Source organism: Bactrocera dorsalis, chromosome 2 (assembly GCF_023373825.1).
Source record: "Bactrocera dorsalis isolate Fly_Bdor chromosome 2, ASM2337382v1, whole genome shotgun sequence".
Taxonomy (NCBI): domain Eukaryota; kingdom Metazoa; phylum Arthropoda; class Insecta; order Diptera; family Tephritidae; genus Bactrocera; species Bactrocera dorsalis.
Window position 1 is genome coordinate 79,553,146 of NC_064304.1, and position 19,231 is coordinate 79,572,376.

Sequence of the window (19,231 nt, forward strand, 5' to 3'; positions counted from 1 at the left end):
ATACCAGAGAACACGACCCATTAAGGTGTAGCATATTAGCATGACAACCATTGGAATACCATAGGTGAGTATGAGGATTATGATGTTGTAACTGCATTTCAAAAATATTTGGCTTCTTAAAGAGATATATACAAATTAGTCAAATTTATTACATACGCATAATCTGATATCGATGTTGGATAGCGCCCATCTGGCCACAGCATAAAGCACACAGTTCTCGATTTGCCGTTGTAGTATCTGGAAATAATCAAAGCGATACGAATGCAAAAATAATTGTTTTAAAAATTTATATTCTTTTATAATAAAACTAGCTAACCCCGCAAGAGTTGTCCTGCGTGAAATTATGTGTTCTGAAATGAAAAGAAAGTTGAATTTACGTTGTGTTAAAAAGCATTTATTTTCGATTTTTCTAAAGTTATTTCAATGTAGCGCATCTGATAAACAACCTTTTTTGGTTTCTGTTCCGGTGCGTAAATATACAGAGATGATTGTTTTCCAACTTGAAACTGAATATGATCGAACTCAAATGGAAAATCGTTGGAACTCAAGGGATTTCGTAGAATCAAGAATTCTGTCCCTTGTATATGATAGCTGCGGCACAATCAGTAGGGTTCCGTTACAAAATTTCGGCGCATAAATATTGCGAAACATAATAATGACAGATCCAACTTTGAGACACAACTAATGCGGTGGCATACCAAGCCTCTCAAAAGATTTTAGAAATTCCAATGGATAAATCACGGCTTCATATTTTTGGCAGCTAAAATTGCGCTTGAGTGCAATCGTAGTACGATATTTTGGCCAATATTGGCACAAACATTCGTGATAAGTTCATTATTCATTGAAGTGAATTGACTAAACGCAGGTGCAATTGATATCAAACCACTGCACAGGGGTTCCATTTGTATGGAGGATAGCGACAAAAATAGTTAGAATAGAGATACTCACCTACAATATACACATCATATTTCTGTTCATGAAGTACGATAGTCTGAAAAAATCGCAATTGTATAACGCCCACTTTTCATATTCCACATATGACTATAATTCTAACGTTAAAATACCTGAGCATGTGATAAATTTTGTACCAATCCTCGGATTTATTATTAATAAATAGAAAGGAAAACAGATGTGCCATTTAATTTTATAAAATTAAACAATTTATTTTTTACAGTTCAAATAAAAATTTTATTAATTTGGAAGAAAAATAAGGACGTTGTAAACCTCAATAAAAAGGTCCTTTACGTAATTAGTCTTCCAACAATTCTATTGTAGATTTTAATAATGCGCTTTTCTTTTTGCATGGCAATTTTTGTTGACTTGTAATAAATGGATCTGAGCTCAACAATAACATATTAAGTAAATCCGTATTTGTTGTAATTCGAGAAGTTTTCCTCGTATGTTGAAGCCTATACCTCTTAATATCCTTGTTTTTGGCTTCCGCAGCTTAGCAGATGATGTTTGACTTAGTGCATTGCATACTTTTCCATCAACCATAGTCAGTTGCAATTTGTGTTCGACGTTTATTTTCTTAAATATTCTGTGCACTTTAACTATCAATTTTCTTCGCGAATTAATTCCTCTCTTCAATGCAAACTTCTCTTGTCTCTTTTTTGAAACTAAATCGTATTGGTCTGCAGTATCGAGCGGACGACGGTCGAGGATGTTTCCATATAACTTTAGTATCTTGTAGTGTCGAAGATTTAGTAACTTATTTAAGGGGCACATAGGATGTTACAAATAAACTATTGTCTTGTAGAGTATTGTTACTAACACGTTGTTTATATTCCCTGTATCCGGAGCTACCATCGAATCCCCACTTGCCTATCAAAACAAGATTGCTTATATTTACATCGGGTATGACGTTCAACACTTCAGTTTGGAGATCTAATATACGTGAAGCTGTATGGTCAAGTAAACTTTGTAGCTCCACTTCAGCCTGTGATTCACTCACGCTAACCGATTCTGCATCTGGATAACTTTTTTTCTTTTCACTTAAAACGTTTTTATAGCTGGGAAAAACTTTGTACGAAACTTTAGAGTTTATAAAATCACTGATTTTTAAGTACTGATGTTTTGTTAAGTTTGTATCAATTATTAGTGAAAGAACTTCGGTGACATTTACTTCCTGAAAAAGTGGATTTGATTCCAAATGTACTTCACGTAAGGTATCCGCAACGGCGGCATCTTTTTCAGAAGGCAAAGATAGAGTTTGTCCATTATTAGACGCGGCAACAAAAGTTGCTAATTCTCGGGCGATTCTCTTTTGCTGTCGCCCATTACCTTCACACGAGCAACTTGTGTTGCGCAACTCTGTTCGAGTTTTTTTTCATTCTCTTTCACTTTACTTTAACCCATTGTCTACTCTTTACTTTAACCCATTGTCGTTTCTTTTTCCTTATAGGTATTTGGGCCACTCTATCACATATGTATATTAATCAGTTCTGTCAATTAAGAAATACATTTTATTTATAATTCAAAATTAAAACAAAGATTATATGACAGACTTTCACATATATCACCCTTTTCACTATCGTCTGAATCAATTTGTATGGCTTTCTCCATACATTTCACAATATCTTTAATTAATTCGATTTTTGAAGTGAAACCTTCTTATGGGAGGGTTTTGAAATCTCGATCGGCAACCTTTTTGGTGACGCTCGCTCTAACGTAGTAAGTAAGAGTGAGAGGCCTCCGGGAATCGAGCGAGAGTGAGACGGACTACCTTACGTCTTGTCTATCGGGCGAGAGTGAGAGGCCTTCGTGTATCGTGCGAGAATGAGACGGAAGACTTTCTGACTTTCATGCCATTCTCTGCGTTCAGGCGGCGTCGCGATCGCGGAAAACAGCTGTTGGTGTCTAACACAGTGATCATAAGCAACGTACGAGTATTTTGTTTTTGTGCGTGTCTTCATTACTTAAATCGAGAGTTTTGTGCAAATATGCCGAAGTCGGGTGCAGAAAGGACAAAAACGTGGCGGGAGAAAAAACGGGCGAGTGAAGGAATTGATCAGAATAGAAAACGGAAAAAAAGTAGAACTGAAATTGAACGAGATAGCAGGGAACAGAGGCAAACACGTGCTAACCTCTTACGTGACAGTGTAGACGATAGTGTAAATAATCCAGAGAATGAACTATTAGCAACGACTTCGACTCATCCTCCTCCTGATTGTGATGTACATAGTGGTGATCGATTACAATATTCAGACTTTAATAAGTTTAAAACTGCACATAAGAACTTTCACCGTGATTTTAGAAATAATACGTTCGGTTTTACGTGTTGTGTATGTGATAGATTATGGTTTAAAAATGACTTGAAGACTCTATCCGTTGAAAATGAAATTCGTATTCAACAAAAATTTCCAGAATTCAGAAGTAATAATGAGCTGGCATGCACCAGCTGTCGCCAGGCTTTGAGGAGAGACAAAATTCCAACCTTGTCGAAATTGAATGGTTTTGTATATCCCCCGATCCCTGCACATCTTCCGAAGTTAGATTTAGTGTCCGAGAGACTCATTACTCCTAGAATTCCATTTATGCAAATTCGCAGATTGCGTCATGTGCATGGACAATTTGGAATTTTGGGGCAGGTCATCAATGTTCCAGTGGATGTCAATACAATGGTCAATCACTTGCCCAGGAACATTGACGACGATCACTGTGTTGCCGATCCAATCATTCAGTTTCACTTCTATCGCGTGTCTTCATGACACGCCTATTTTTTTTTGTCATACTCCATTTTCTAAACTATTTATATTATATTATGTATATTTGTATACATATTTGCAAATTACTTACCAAAAGATGAAATTAAATTTTTTAAATATATTCAAAATTTTAATTTCAAAAAAAATATACGCAAATATTATGTACTATGAAAGAAAGAACACGAATGCCGAAAAACGTCGTAGCGAACTGCTACGAATAAGAACACAAAGCGAGTTGCTGAACACTGGAAACTCGGCGCGATTCTCCTCTCCTCGTCGCCCCCTCGCCTATAAGCCAAGAGTTGCCGCAACTTTTGTTGCCGTGTGTAATAGGCGAGTTTCGAGACTTAAGGTAACAACCTCTTTGTAAGAGAGCCAATCCGAGTAGTTTCTTAACACGTCTGACTTTACGCGATGGTTTTGTTTCCACATCACCACAATGCGTCTGCATAAATATTTTACACATTTCAGTATATCATCAAACGGGTGTTCGTCAACTTCAAAACCTGTTTTTCTGACTATATCTTCAAAAACTTCCTGACCTTTCGTCGTATTTGATCCATTTTTAGAGCACCAAATTTCAAAAATATATGAGCGAGAAAATATGCATTGATGAGACGTTCCTACGATAAGAAATTTAAAAAATAAAAATCTCAGAGAGAGAGAGTGAGACAACAACAACTAATTTGTTTATTCACATTACTTGCAAAAACCAATGCTATAACACGCACATTTGATGTACAAAATACACTTTGAAACTAAAAAGTTAGATTAGTTTAATGAACTTTATTTAGAAACCTGCAAATCCCTGCACATGAACTTAATATTATTTTAAACTATATACTTGTATCAACATTTGCACACTAATCCGGTCACTGCATTCGGTTGACAAAGTTACTAAATCTCCAAACACATTTAACAAAGAACAACAAAACTGAATCAAAAAGACACTTCATTAAAATTTGTTATTCTAAAAACAACAGCACAATTTAAAAACTTGTTATTACTGAAAAATAATACTATTACCATCTACTTTAATTTCCATTTTCAGTATTTTTATTTAGACACTTTTGTAACCCTGGTCGAGACCAACGGTCTAATACACTTAATCGAGACCAATGGTGCTTGGCTAGGCCCCTATGTGTTTACATACATTTATATGGAAATACATGTTGTATTTACGCTACATACTTATATGTACAATATAGATACATTTTTGAAATTTCTTACCTCTCGATTTGATTGAAATCAAATTGACTGCCTTGTTCACGCTTGGCATGGCAATAGCGTTCACAAAAAATGTAACATTTTGAGAAAAAATACATTTTTTTTAACCTTTTAAAACGCTCTAGCGGCTAAAGTATTTGACGTAGGTAGGTCAAATAAATTGCAGCGGTTAGGTAATTTAAAGAGCTTTCCGAAAATGTATAATTCGCCCTACCGGGGGCATGGCAATAGGCGAAAATGCGTTTTCACCATGTCCCCCCCTTTGTTTCACTACAGTTGGAGGGGTATACCTCCTTTCTATCCCTACCAGGGGCGTGGCAATAGCGTTCACAAAAAATGTAACATTTTGAGAAAAATTACATTTTTATTAACCTTTAAAACGCTCTAGCGGCTAGATAAACATATAAACCAATTTGGGCATGTAACGAACATGAAAACAGATAAATCAACCGTGCGAAGTGATAGAAACATACCAAAGTTCATATATTTTCATACAAAATATATGGGGTCTAGACAAGCACCATTGGTCTCGACTAAGGTGTAATATTATAATATCCTTTTTTCGCCCTTTTCGATACGATATCCTTGAATTTTTTTCTCAATTCTATAGACAATAAAATTCTAGGAAGCTACCTGGAAGCGCAAGTCGTTTGCTGCACTCTAAATATATTTAAACAACTACCTGGAAGCGCAAGTCGTTTGCTACACTCTAAATATATTTAAATAACATTTAAAAACAAAATATGCCTGGCCAGACCCGTTGGTCTCGACGAGGGTTAAATTAAACTTTTGCAGTAGAATGTACACGTTGCTTTCGCTTTTACTTTTGTCAACTATTTACTTCTGTGCAAGGCCGTACATATGTTGCTTTCACTCAAGAAGTTCCGTTAGAAATAATCAAAACAAACTCAAAATACATAAATTTGATGGCATATGCAACTATTTATTTAGCTACAAGCCCAATATATAAACATAGACTTTTTTATTTTTGTCGTATGGGAGGAACCACCGTGCACTGGAACCGAAATTTGCCTATTTCCAATTCTTATAGAATACGATGTAAAATGTCTTCGACAATGTAATTTTTGTTCGTATCCCATAATTGACGCGGATTTTAAGGCTGTCAAGGCGAAATGATCATCGCGAAAAGTGTGCGAACTTCATTTGCATTCGAAGTAGCTATCACATCGTCCATCGTTTGATTCCAGTGATTATCACCGTATCGTTCAAGACCAATAATCGCCATTTTGCTTCCTTTGGTGACGTACTAGCAAATTTACTTGATCGATTTCATCAAGCTGCAATACTCAGCATCGACATGAGTTTTGAATGTGAACTAGACAATAATGGCGAATATGGTACATTTCATGTGTTGTCAACTTCGTTATTCACACTGAATGCTGAATGTTCTGCCATTGCCGTCCGGTGAGCGATAGAGTGGATATCCATCATTTCCAGTTTGTGTTTCCGAAAGAACCGTGGATAGTGTTTCGTGTATTTATTGCCAGACTTACAAAGCGAAGTGGGATTGTGATGCCCGCAAGGTCTATGAACCTTTTTGGTTTTCATCACTTCGTATAATACTGGATCTTTCTCTGCATCAGAAATTTCCGCAGAAATGATTTCATCAATTGGATCTGCTGTAACTACAATCCACCATCTAAAGAAGAATGTGTGCGTGCGGCAAACCTCTTTTTTGCATCTCAACAGAGTACATCCAGCATCTAACAGCACCATATATGTACATACATATACCATACGTTGCTTCAAGATAAAGTCAATCAAATATCGTAGCTGTTGTTTGAAAAATCGTGCTATGATATCGTGACGAGTGCTTGTGGATTGACCGCGATCCATAATTCCGCACGTATGCCATCACATCCTGGGAGTACTCGTTCAAGTGACTTGGGCTGCCATACGTTGATGGCAAAAAGAACACCGACCGATATTAGCGCGACCTCTTCGTGGTATCGTAAAAAATTTCAACCTGTAATTGACTACTTTGTGTGAAACACACCTAACGTTTTTACTGAATAATTTTCAATATTTTTTTTTTTTGAATAAAAAAAGCAAACAACTAATTTGAACTATTCAAATAATTAAAAAACAAAACAAAAAAATTGCAAAAAAAATTTGTATGAAAAAAAGTTACTTTTTGGAATTGTCCAATGTTCTGAATTTTCCTCATAAAAAGCATACGGGTTTTTCTAAAACCTCCCCGGTCCACAGCGAACAACCTCTGAAAATTTCATCAAGATTGGTTTAGCCGTTCTCGAGCATTTGTGTTACTAACGAACAAACATTCTTTCGTTTGTATGGGAAAAAGAAAAGGGCTGTTTTTAGGGGGTTTTCGGCAATTATTCGAATTTTTCTCGCCGTAAAAATCATCTTTGAACCTCAGCGAACATTTAGGAAAAAGAATTTTGCCAAATTTGTCCAGGCTTTGTTGAGTTATGCGCCTAGCAACACATTTTGCGATTCATTTTTATACCCTGAACAGGGTATATTAAGTTTGTCACGAAGTTTGTAACACCCAGAAGGAAGCGAGGGAGACCCTATAAAGTCGATTTAGCCATGTCCGTCTGTATATATGTATGTATACGAACTAGTCTCTTAGTTTTTAAGATATCGTTTTGAAATTTTGCAAACGTCATTTTCTCTTCAAGAAGCTGCTCATTTGGCGGAACGGCCGATATTGGAACACTATAACATATAGCTGCCATACAAACTGAACGATCGGAATCAAATGCTTATATGGAAAGATATATTCACGAATTTTGGTATATATTATTTCCTAAGGCAACAATGTAATCTCCGAAGAAATTGTTCAGATCGGTTAACTATAGCATATAGCTGCCAAACAAACTGAACAATCGGAATCAAGTTCTTGTATGGACAACTTTCACATTTGAAAAGATATATTCACGAAATTTGGTATACATTATTTTTAAGGCAACAATGTAATCTCCAAAAAAAATTGTTCAGAACGGATTACTATAGCATATATGTAGCTTCCATACAAACTGAACACATAGTTACTAACAGAAATGCACCTGTGAAGGGTATTTACTAGGGGTATGCGAATCCAGTTGATTCGCGTCGAATAATTCGAAATTTCGAATATTCGCATGCCCCTAGTATTTACATAGCTTCGGTGCAACCGAAGTTTACGTTTTTTCTTGTTATATATAAGATAAACTAATTTTTGAAACATTTTTTTAACTTTGAAATGGACATTGCTTCTGAGAGTTCGAAAAATGCTAACAGATTACAAGATTGTTTTGGTTGCAATTTTCTATCAACATAAAATGTTTAATATTATTAATATTAGTATATTAATCGTCCATTCAGCTTTCATAATTTCATATATGTATAATGAGAGTGGTTCAATAAATTTCAGAAAAACTTCAACCTATAATGCTGCTCAAAAAAATATGGTTCACTGGTTCATTGTTTTTCATTTAGATATTTTAATATTACCTTTTCGTCATTGTGCTTGAGTACAGTAAGCAGGGCGCTGCTAGCAGACAACTTATAACCCATATTAGTAACAGAATGATCCGTACTTTTCGTCTTGATGTTCGTCTCTTCAAAGGGTGAACAATTGCGAAATATCTGCAAGAAAATTTAATAAATTTATTATAATAATAGGCAAAATTTTATTAATTGTGAAGAAAGTATTATTACAATATTTCATATTAAACCTACACCTACCAAAAACGCAACAGTATACTGTATGTACATACATACATACATATGTATTTATACAGTCTCTTGCATGGGGTTTAATAATTTTGTTTAACAACTCAACAACTAAGCTTTGAACTTTTTCCGGGTGTCGAACTGTTTGTCTATAAGTTTCTCCGTGCAAAATACATCTTGAGTAACAATTAACATATGTACATACATATGTATGTAGGTACATACTTACATTGTAAAATTTATCATGCGGGTCCATGGAGCTTAGATCAAAAATAACAGTTCGTTGTCTTTTATTGTTCAAGGAACATGTTATTTATGGGCTAATGTGTATATACACATACATATGTATGTATGTATGTATTCCGTTATGTTATTTAGGCATATTTGCAGTTTTAACAGTTCGGTTCCTTACCTATCCAGTGATATAGCCACAAGGGTAAATACCGACGTCGAGACAGTTACATTCGCCATGAAATTATTTATTGTGCAGTAAATAGAACCGAAGGGCCAATCCGAATTCAGCATAAAGATGAAATTGAAAACGCAGTTGAGCGAGGACATCAGCAAATCGGCTATGCTCAAGTTGAGCAAAAAGTAGTTTGTAACAGTGCGCATACTGCGATGACCTTTGGTATGGATCCGTCGGTAGTATTGCGTAGTAAAGAAATACAGAAATAAAACATTAAAATAACACAAGCAATAGTTCATAGTTTTAACCTAATTACTGATTTATTTTTATTCTGAGCATAATTAATATACAAATTTTAGTAAATGGCACTATTTTGTAAATTGAAAATTGTGTAATTTCGGATTTTCTCTCTTTTTTCTAGAATGTGGAACTCTTATATGAATTGCCATAAACATTTTTCAATAATTGAGTTAACATTGATTTTAAAACTGTCCAAATATTCTTTAGTAATTAACGAAAAACTATGTATATTATATAATAGTTACAAAGAGATACTGAGAGCATATGTATATTTTTGTTGTAATATCGATCATTCTTTCTCACCAAAAAGCGCTACTTATATACAATATTTAAAATAGCTTCAGTACACCATATGGAATAAAATTACTTGTAAACTTTCGATCATGCTTAAATCTTTAAGTTTTACTTATGTATTCCGACAAGGGAGGAACACCTTTTATATCGGTATTCTGCTTGAGACGATTGTCTCATGTCTCTAATAGTGACTGTAGTAATTTAGTGACTCTGTTAGTTAGTGTAGTAGTATATTGTATAGTAGTATACTGTATCTGCCAGAATACCAAAATGAGACTCCTGACTAACAGAGTCATTAAATTACTATAGTCACTATTAGAGACATGAGACAATCGTCTCAAGCAGAATACCGATATTAAGCTAACTTCAAAAAGCGAATGAAGAGAAGGTTTCCCTTGTCAGAAATACCAAGAGAAGTCTTCCACGCTTGCAGAGTGAAAATTGTTCTCAGAAAAAACGTTTTGATATTATTAAAAATTTGGATCGAAGACAGAAATTACGGGGTAACGCTTATCTCTTGCATTTACATATGTATATACGAAGAATTATATGATATACAATGTTCAGTTTCATTCGGGATTGCAAAAAATTTTTTATGAGTATAAGTGTACGCAATAGCTTATTGTTGTTTAAGTTGTGATAAACTATTCAATATAGAGAAAATACTCATATTATTTCCGGATAAGAGCTATTCTCTTAATATCTATGTATACATACATATGTATAAATGATCAGAATGAGGAATGGAGCTGAAGTGCGCATGACTGACTTTTTGCCGAAAATATTGGTGTATCTGTGATAATAATTTACTCTTGAGTCAAAAATGGGTTGAATCGGATCAATACTTTCCTTAGCACCTATATTCCTAAAATAAATATTTTCGACCTTCCATTATTTTGAAACGTCCAGCTGACTTTTCTCCATTTTTGAACGTATATATATGTTTATATTTATAAAATTGCTTGAAAATATGTTTTTAAGTGTACTTGAACAATGTCAAAAATTTATGAAATCAGCACTTCCATTTCTATGTCCAACGATTTTAGTTTAATTTTCGCTGACGGGAAGTAAAATATAGTATTAAAACTAAGAGATTATATGATCTTCAAAAGATAATATGATACCAAATTTGATTACAATTCATTCCACATTTCATCGAACATTGAAGTTGATCCTTTTCTCTACATTTTTAATATACCAATATCTATAGGTAGCCCGCTTTGATCCGTCGACTTCCAACAGTATGAAAGGTTCAGTTACATCCGAACTTTACCCTTCCTTACTCGAATATTTATGGATTGAGATATATGTAGGTAAACTATCCTTTTAGATGGTATTTTCCCAATATTGCCTAAACTGGACAAGAGCTTGGAGATATGGACAGCTTCAAGCTGGATAACCGCATTCTGTCTACCAGATCTCTGATGTGCCTTTCAAGTAGAGATCACAGAAATTCAAGAAGAACTTCATGTTCTGACAAGAAATGTGCTCACCACGAGGAATATTCTTAGATACACAAACAGTCAGGCGGTTTTGAGAGCACTAAAGTCTGTTAGGGTTAGTGAAAAAATATATTGTTCTCTTAGTGGACAATCAACATAACATGTTCGAGTATCGGTGGCTCGACAGGCAAACGTGGCACGAATGGAATGGGACGGACATGCTGACTATTAAAATTTAAAAGGAATGATACAAGAACTCTATAAGAAGAGAATTAAATATTTTCTATGGGATTGTAAAGCTCTATACAGGAAAATTTTAGCAAATCTCGGCCGAGGGTTACGAGACGAGGTCCCGCAAGTTGTGCAGATAAAACTTTTCGTAGTGATGGACTTTATGTGGGGTGGTTCAGAGAGGAGGCAATGGAGTAAGGGCCAATGGCCCTTCTAAAGGCCACTCCACCTACCTACCTACCTACCTAGGTGGTATCGTATGATGTACTAAAATCGGTTTAGTAGTTTAGGAGTTTATAATGCAAAATAACATATCATCATACAGTTCGTAATTGAGTAGTTTATTGATTCGCTCCATCATATACATAAGTATAATGAATTTTAGGACATTTCCTATCAGATATTGTGAAATCGTAACCAGAATAAAATTTTGTTTCAATATGAGTAATTTATATTTTCTATAGTTTTTCCTTCTGCTTCAAACTTAATAAAAGTGGTGCTATATTAGCTTGCATTTTGGTTGAGGATATACTATACATATGTAGTATGTATGTAAAAAGTGTATAGCGATCATAATTTAAATATTTTTAAATCGAAATTGTGGTATCTATTATGTAAGTCTTACCAGCAACAATCCACAAGACAATGCAGTTTCCGGCAATTGCCACAAATAGCATCATACCAAAGATAATCGCCCAAATAGTTTTTTGTTCCCATGGCAATTCGTACGGTCTCGTCGGTGACGGAAATAAGCATTCCGTTAAAAAGTCCCTGTGAAGACAAATTTTTATTCATACAAAATATATTCAAATCAAGTTTGAACTATAATATTATAAAAAATAATGAATATTTTATTAACTTATATTTTTATACTCGCGCAACATGTTGTCACATACTTTTTTGTTTGGTTTATCTAACCATTATTTTAATTCTTCAAATTAACCAAGATAGATGTATGTACGTAGTTACATATATGTACATATATCCATAGTATAATGAGAATAAGGACAAGGGTTGAATTTTGCATGTGTGTTTAGGAACTAAATAGTTCAAATATTGCATTAAGATCAGGCTACAAGGACTTCTACTTTGCATATACTGCAATCCATATGTTTTTCATATTCCTCTAAAATGTTGCTAAAGAGTATAACAGTTTTGTTTACCTAACGGTGGTTTGTATCATCTAAAACTAATCGAGATAGATATACAGTTATATAAATATAAATAATCAGGATAAAGGGTTGTAATCATGCGATAACTTGAATAAAAATGTGGCATCGTAATCCTTGTCTAAATTGTCTAAATGAAGAGGTAGCTATTGCAGATTGGCGCAATTGGAAGATAGCCGCGCACACAAACTCTAAATTCAGACAACTATAATAGTTAACTACTATTAAATAGTACTTGTGCCATAACAATGCTTGCTAACACTGGTCTACAGTTATTTTGTTCTTCTAGATCGGGGATGGGCAAATTTTTAGCCCGCAAAGTTAGCAAAGTGCAAACGAGGGCTAGATGAGAGGAATATCAGTTTACGAAAGGAAAGGCATAAAAGGTTGCGAATAAAATCAATAACATTCCTCCGAAACTTTATGTTCATCGCAGAATCATGGATAAGATGATACGTAACTCTCGTATTGGCTTGCATATTTTTCTCAAACGCGTTCTCTGATTAAGTTGATAGCGATGGAGATAACGGAATTTCGAACAGCTGATATCAGAAAAGGTGGGATGCCAGAAATAAACCGCTATAATTAACTGACAAAATCAGTGTGAAATAAAATTTCATTAAATTGTGCGAACATACATTTTTATGTAAATTTGTTAATGATTTTGCATTTTAACATTAATATGTGCATTTTAAAAGTGTTTAATTTAATTAATTTAAATAATTTAGCGAAAATATCAATAATAAAGATTTTTGTGGTCAGAATATACATACATATGTATATCCAATATATATGTAAATTATGTTTTAAGTTATAGCAGTTAAGTATATATGCACATATATGTATTGAATACATTTCTCTTGAGAATATGATGTTTTTTATGAATTGCTTTGAATTTCATTTTTATATATGTATATAGTAGTGTGAAAATTGCAAAATACCCAAAAGTTAATATAAAATGTCCAATAAAAATGCGAGTTTCGACAGCTCTCTCTCGAATCAAAGAGTCTCGTATCATTTTATCCATGGCAGAATGGTTGCGGCAATACTGACATGACAATACTGACGTTCCATGTTGATGAAAATGCGTATATAAATACATATACATATGTATGATTTGTGATATTTTTCAGTTTGGTTATTTTACCAAAATATTTAAAGAATTGAGGTTTTTTTCTATAATTGTTTTATTAAATTTTAAAGATTTAAGTGCCTCTGGAATTGTATTAAATTAAGAAGAATATGATCGGTATATGTTAGCTATACGATTGCACTTAAAATGGTTTTAGGTAACCACTCATTGTTCGATGGAGATTTCATTAAAGAATGCATTTTGGAAGCTGCTGGAATTTTAACCAAAGAACATCTTCTGAAATATTTATTATACTTTTTATTGTTTGTCTTACATTTTATAAATTTATAGTAGTTATAAATGTTTGTTACCCACAGTGCAACTACCCATATATACGCGCGCTCTCATTTGTAAACAAGGAGTGGTAAAATACGTTGATCTAGCCCTCAAAATGCGCACGCGTGCCCGAACGGTGCAAAATGCCACTGAGGGCTAATATGCCCCCCACTGCTCAAGATGTAAGATAGATTTTGGATCACAACTCATGAAGCTACGAGTATCAACGATTTTATAAGAGTTGCTCTCGTTTATTTTTAAATCCTTATTTTCATTTACGTTAGAAAAATAAAAAACATAAAATAAAATAGCAGACATACATATGCACATATGTATGTATAATATCCGTTTAGTTTTGTAAAATAAAGATGCATCGAAGTAAACAGAAAGACACATTTCTGAGCATTGAAAAAAAACTATGTATAGACTGTAGGCTTAGATATCTCCAAGTTTGATTTTTATCAAACCTTACATGCGCGAAAAAGAGCACATATCCCCTTATACCTGAGACAGACATGTAGTAACAATACCATAAATGGTACAACTACCATATGTGTGTCACCAAATACTAGCAAAATATACTATGATGTTTCGTTGTGGTATTTGTATAAACACAGCTAAAAAACAGGTAACAAACTTTGCTAAAAGCTTATACACAAAAGCTCTTCAAAATATTCTGTCAAAATGACTTAAAAAATTAATTATTGAAATGGAAAACAAAATATTTTTCACATTTTTTCTTCCGGAAAAACAGCAAATGCCTCATTTTATGTGAGGATTTTAAAGAGACTTTAACTAAATAACTTTTTTGCGATAAAAATAGATTAACTTTACAGTATTTGAAATAATTGTACTTATTTTCTCCATAACACACATCTACATATTTATTGTTTACATTTTTTTGAAATATTTAATGCCTATGAAACAAAGGTAGTAAATGAGTTTACCACATTGCCGTGTGTGTCAGCAACGTAGTAAACAGAATACCATGATACCTTTACTATGGTATTGTTACTATATGTCTGTCTCAGGTATTATTGGCTGGAAAAATAAATTTTATTAATAATAAGTTTATATTTGGTAAAATTATAAGAAATGCAAATATCATAAAAAGAGCACATTCAATACCTTCATGAATAAATTCGTAATCTAGCCACTTAGCACAACAAACCGATTTCATCGACATGGTCAGTAACTGAATTTCCTTATAAGCAAATGGAGTACCATTCAAAATAAATCATAAAAACATAGTTTCAGAAACAATGAATTCTATTACTCGTCTTGCTACAAACTATTGAATTATATCGCCTTGCCAGAGAGGTGTAACATACGGCTCCTTAAGATAGTGTTTCACATTCCTGAAAGGTTTGGTATTAAATGTATTTTCAACTCCTGTCTGCACTATATAAGGTCGTCATTTTTTATTACAAAGAACATCATATTGTTAAAAATCATTTTAAGACTTTGGGGTTAGTGGTATGAAATTTTTCAAGTCCATTAAAAAATAGACATTTTGCCTCAGAGCATTTTCTGTTGCTTCATAAACGTTCCCCGATATACTGTTAAAACTTATAATAGAATTATACACGGTAGTCGTATAGAAATTCTAGCCAAAAAATGTTTGTAAAACTGTAATATCTCGCCCCGTTTATCAACGTAGTGCACGACCCTACTTTTAAAATCGCATAAAATACACTTTTTAGTATTAAAACTGTACTTTATAAAAAAATTATAATGGGTTTCAACATTTATTCAATTCCTCTCACTATTTGGAACGGTAACTCAGAGTGCCCATTCTGTTAAGTATAATTACACATGGCAGCAAAGGTTTATTTATTTACACTTGTTTTATTATCTGTATCTGACTTTGAATAAAATTATATAAATAAATATTGTAAATGTTATAAACTCACTTTGCATCATTAATGTTGTCTAAGTTGTCCTTATTCTCTATTATTCCAGAAAGTAGATTGATAACTTCCGATCGATTCAGGCTGCTCAATAGAGATGAATTTACAATAGTGTTAAGTCCGAAACGCCTGACGGCGAGTATTGTACAATTCACTAGTAGTTCCGTATCCACGATGTCCGACATTTTTGACAATTAACCGTACCTTTACCGCACAACTAAATAATTCGCATTTAACTACATATACTTACATATATGTACATACATATTTAGATATGAATATAGCACCCCGCATTTTGAAAGTTTGTTTTCTTTTTTCTTGTATATATGCAGAAAGACAGTTATTTGTATGTAAGGTGTAAAAGTGAATAAACAATATACAATAATAATCTAAGATAGTGTCATTTAAAGCATAAGGGCTAAGTTCTAAAATAAAAAAAGCAATCATATAGAGCAAAGTTAGCTGGATGTTCGAAAATCCTGACATTCATTATATAGTTTTCGCCTAAATTTACCTCTTTTAGACACAAAGATACAGGTAGATTGTTAGGAGTAAAACATGCGCTCTCATTTTCATTGAGATAACTCACATATTGGCCGATAAATGCAGACGAACCATTGCCCCTGAATTTCAAATATTCCGTACCTAGGGGCTTGAACAGTTTTTGTTGGATTTAAACAATTTTTGGTCGTAAGGTGGCATACACTCAAAGCATTATTCATGCAAAGTTTTATCCCATTATATAAATTGCTTCTTGATTTGTACGCTGGACAGTGAAAGAATCAAGTGGAATATAAAATCGTGCTATATGGGAAAGAGTTGCAGTTGTAGTTCGTGACGTAGGAATAAGTGAAGAAGGCCACGTACTAAATTTTGTCGAAGTCAGGTGGTCGGGTTCCGAGAAATGGGTTTTCACCAAAACGTGGGCGGAGCCACGCCTTTCTCCAATTTTCACACCGGCTCACATAAAGCCCTCTTAGTAGTTTTAACAGTACCGTTATCTATCTCGCTTAGTTTGAGGTGATATGTACTAACCTTTCGGTGAACAAAATTGTTATACTCTGTAGCAACAGATTGCAAGAGTATAAATATACTTTAATGTAAATACTAGGATCAATCAATCTTCACAAATTACTCATTCTCGTAAAATAATCTACGGCTAATCAGTGGAAACGGCATTGACACGGCTCCAAATGACCTACATACAAAATAAAATAATAAAGTGTTTTCATTTCGATATTGTGACCTATAGTGCAAAACCGAAAAGAACACCGATTTTAATGATATTTATTTATTTTAGATTTCTCACCAATTGAAAATTAAAATTAGGGTAGATTTCATTCTTCATACTATATAAGTCCAACACATAAATAAATATGGTACATACTTGGGAATGATAACAAATTTAAAATTTTTTACCGCAAAAAGAATCTGTGTAAAATCATAACCCTGTTCAGTGTTCGTTTTAGAAATTTTAAATGTATTTTACTGCATTAAGATTTCTCCCAAGAAGATAGTTCGATGCTAGGCACTTAACGAATAATTCTCTGAATTTCTCAATTGAATTGCAGGTGTCATTGAAAGAGTGCAGTAACTTCTAAAATGCAGGTCAATGCAATTATTTCTAAATGTCTACACATAAGTATATATATGTATATACATTCGTCTATACTTCGGAAATCAAAATATGAAAAAGTTTGCGTGTTTTTCTGTTTCTAATTCTCCACTAACTTTGTTCCTCACTTTTAGGTAAATTGTAACCCTGTAATATGATTTTGTTCGTTAAAATTTTGAGTTTTTCTGCTCCAACTCTCGCTACAATATAATTATTACATACATATGTACATATGTATATAAGGAATTACAAAAGAATGTGTACTATACGAAATATTGTTTAATATAACGAAACAATTGTATTAATCGGAAATTGGACTTGTATTCTTAAATTGCATATATGTACATATGTATGTATATATCTGGAAGTCACATTAAAAAATTAAAATAGATATTTAACAAATTTTTATAAAATTTTGCAAAAGCTTAGGCCTTCATATCACTTTGTGAGTCTTCTACTGTATATTTTACTAATAAAAAAAGAATTAATAACTCAAAATTAAATTCTAAGATAGAATAACCAGAGAGGAAAAATTTTTGTTGTAATCTGTATTAAATTTGTTTTGAACTTCATTTAATTAATTCAATGTTAGTTCACTGAACATTTACGTGAAAAGTTTTTGAGCGACATTATGGCGCTGTTGAGGTGTTTGACACATCCATCGTTAGTCTCTTCTTCATATCTTTGACAATTTCTTACTTAGTACGTCTTCTATATATGTACATATGTATGTATTGTCAATAGAATGATGGTACCAAAGTTGATGATTTGATGACAAAAACAGCGAGAGCAGAGCCTGCTCGCCAACATGCATTGCTCCTGAGCACAAACTTCTTAGGAATATGTATGCACAGAAATATAACACATTTGTATATCATACATACATACATACATTGTATGTGTATAAGTGCGTATGTACTTCAGTATTTATGTGGTAGACTGCAAAGTGCGTTGGCGTAAATTTTTAAATTTTGGCACTTTATTATTTTAAAAACTTCAACTTCGATCAAATATGAAGGCATATTTTAACGGTTTCATCATAAATTATCTTTCTTATCACATTTATTATTATTTTTCAGATTTGTGACACTACTTAATAATGTTCTACATGCATACCTATGTGTACATTTGTAAACTCATCACAGATAGCTCGTTAAAGATTTGATTACGGAATTTATTCGAAAAAAAATAAAAAATTTGCACAATTTTTTCTTTGGTAATTAACTTTTTTGCTTAACAGCAATTAAAATTGGATAAATTGTATGCATTTTATGAATACAGCACGAACGAGTCTCTGTCAAACTTTCATTTTCTACTGAAATTCGCAAATTCGTATTCGTGAGTTTTGCCTCTGCTAAAACCTGTGGCCACGTTAACCATAATGGGGCTGTTTTTGAGCCACCTTTGTATGCTCATTTTTATTGTACTCTTGCATATCCACACATTCAATGTTGTATTGGCTGATTTAGTTCTCCTAAGTCGAGAGTTTGGCTTTTTATATCTTTCAATTGCTTCAGAACACCACAAAGATTTTCGTCCTTATAACTTAACTGTACTCATGCTCACATAACCTGTTGAGAGAATGTCTGGCTACTCGTTGGAAATTTTTGAACAAGCTTCCTATCTCCTTTTATAGGAACTTTTTACGGAAAAAGCTTCGCTTCACTATATTACATGCCTATGTACATATGTATATACCATGTGCTTTCTGTACTTACCCTTAAATTATCAACTGGTTGTTTTGCGCTTTCACAAGGATAAGTATGTACGCACGTATTTGGACGTATTATTACAAATACATACTATGTATATGGGTT

The 19,231-nt window shown here is 33.3% G+C and overlaps 1 protein-coding gene across 5 annotated transcripts in view; it reads right to left on the reverse strand.

Moving 5' to 3' along the window:
• LOC105226651 (tachykinin-like peptides receptor 86C) overlaps positions 1-19,010 on the reverse strand; it is a 29,671-nt gene extending 10,661 nt beyond the window's left edge. The window contains exons 1-7 of one of the 5 annotated variants that reach the window (XM_049448803.1): positions 18,531-19,010; positions 15,803-16,116; positions 11,938-12,083; positions 9,049-9,262; positions 8,415-8,549; positions 157-237; positions 5-91 (exon numbers count right to left, since the gene is read on the reverse strand). In XM_049448803.1, the coding sequence (XP_049304760.1) occupies positions 5-91; positions 157-237; positions 8,415-8,549; positions 9,049-9,262; positions 11,938-12,083; positions 15,803-15,984 (845 nt within the window). In that variant the 5' untranslated portion in view covers positions 15,985-16,116; positions 18,531-19,010. The remainder of the gene's footprint in view (positions 1-4; positions 92-156; positions 238-8,414; positions 8,550-9,048; positions 9,263-11,937; positions 12,084-15,802; positions 16,117-18,530) is intronic. The other 4 variants (XM_049448802.1, XM_049448801.1, XM_049448800.1 and 1 more) reach the window with 4 other exon arrangements.
• Positions 19,011-19,231: the final 221 nt, after the last annotated feature.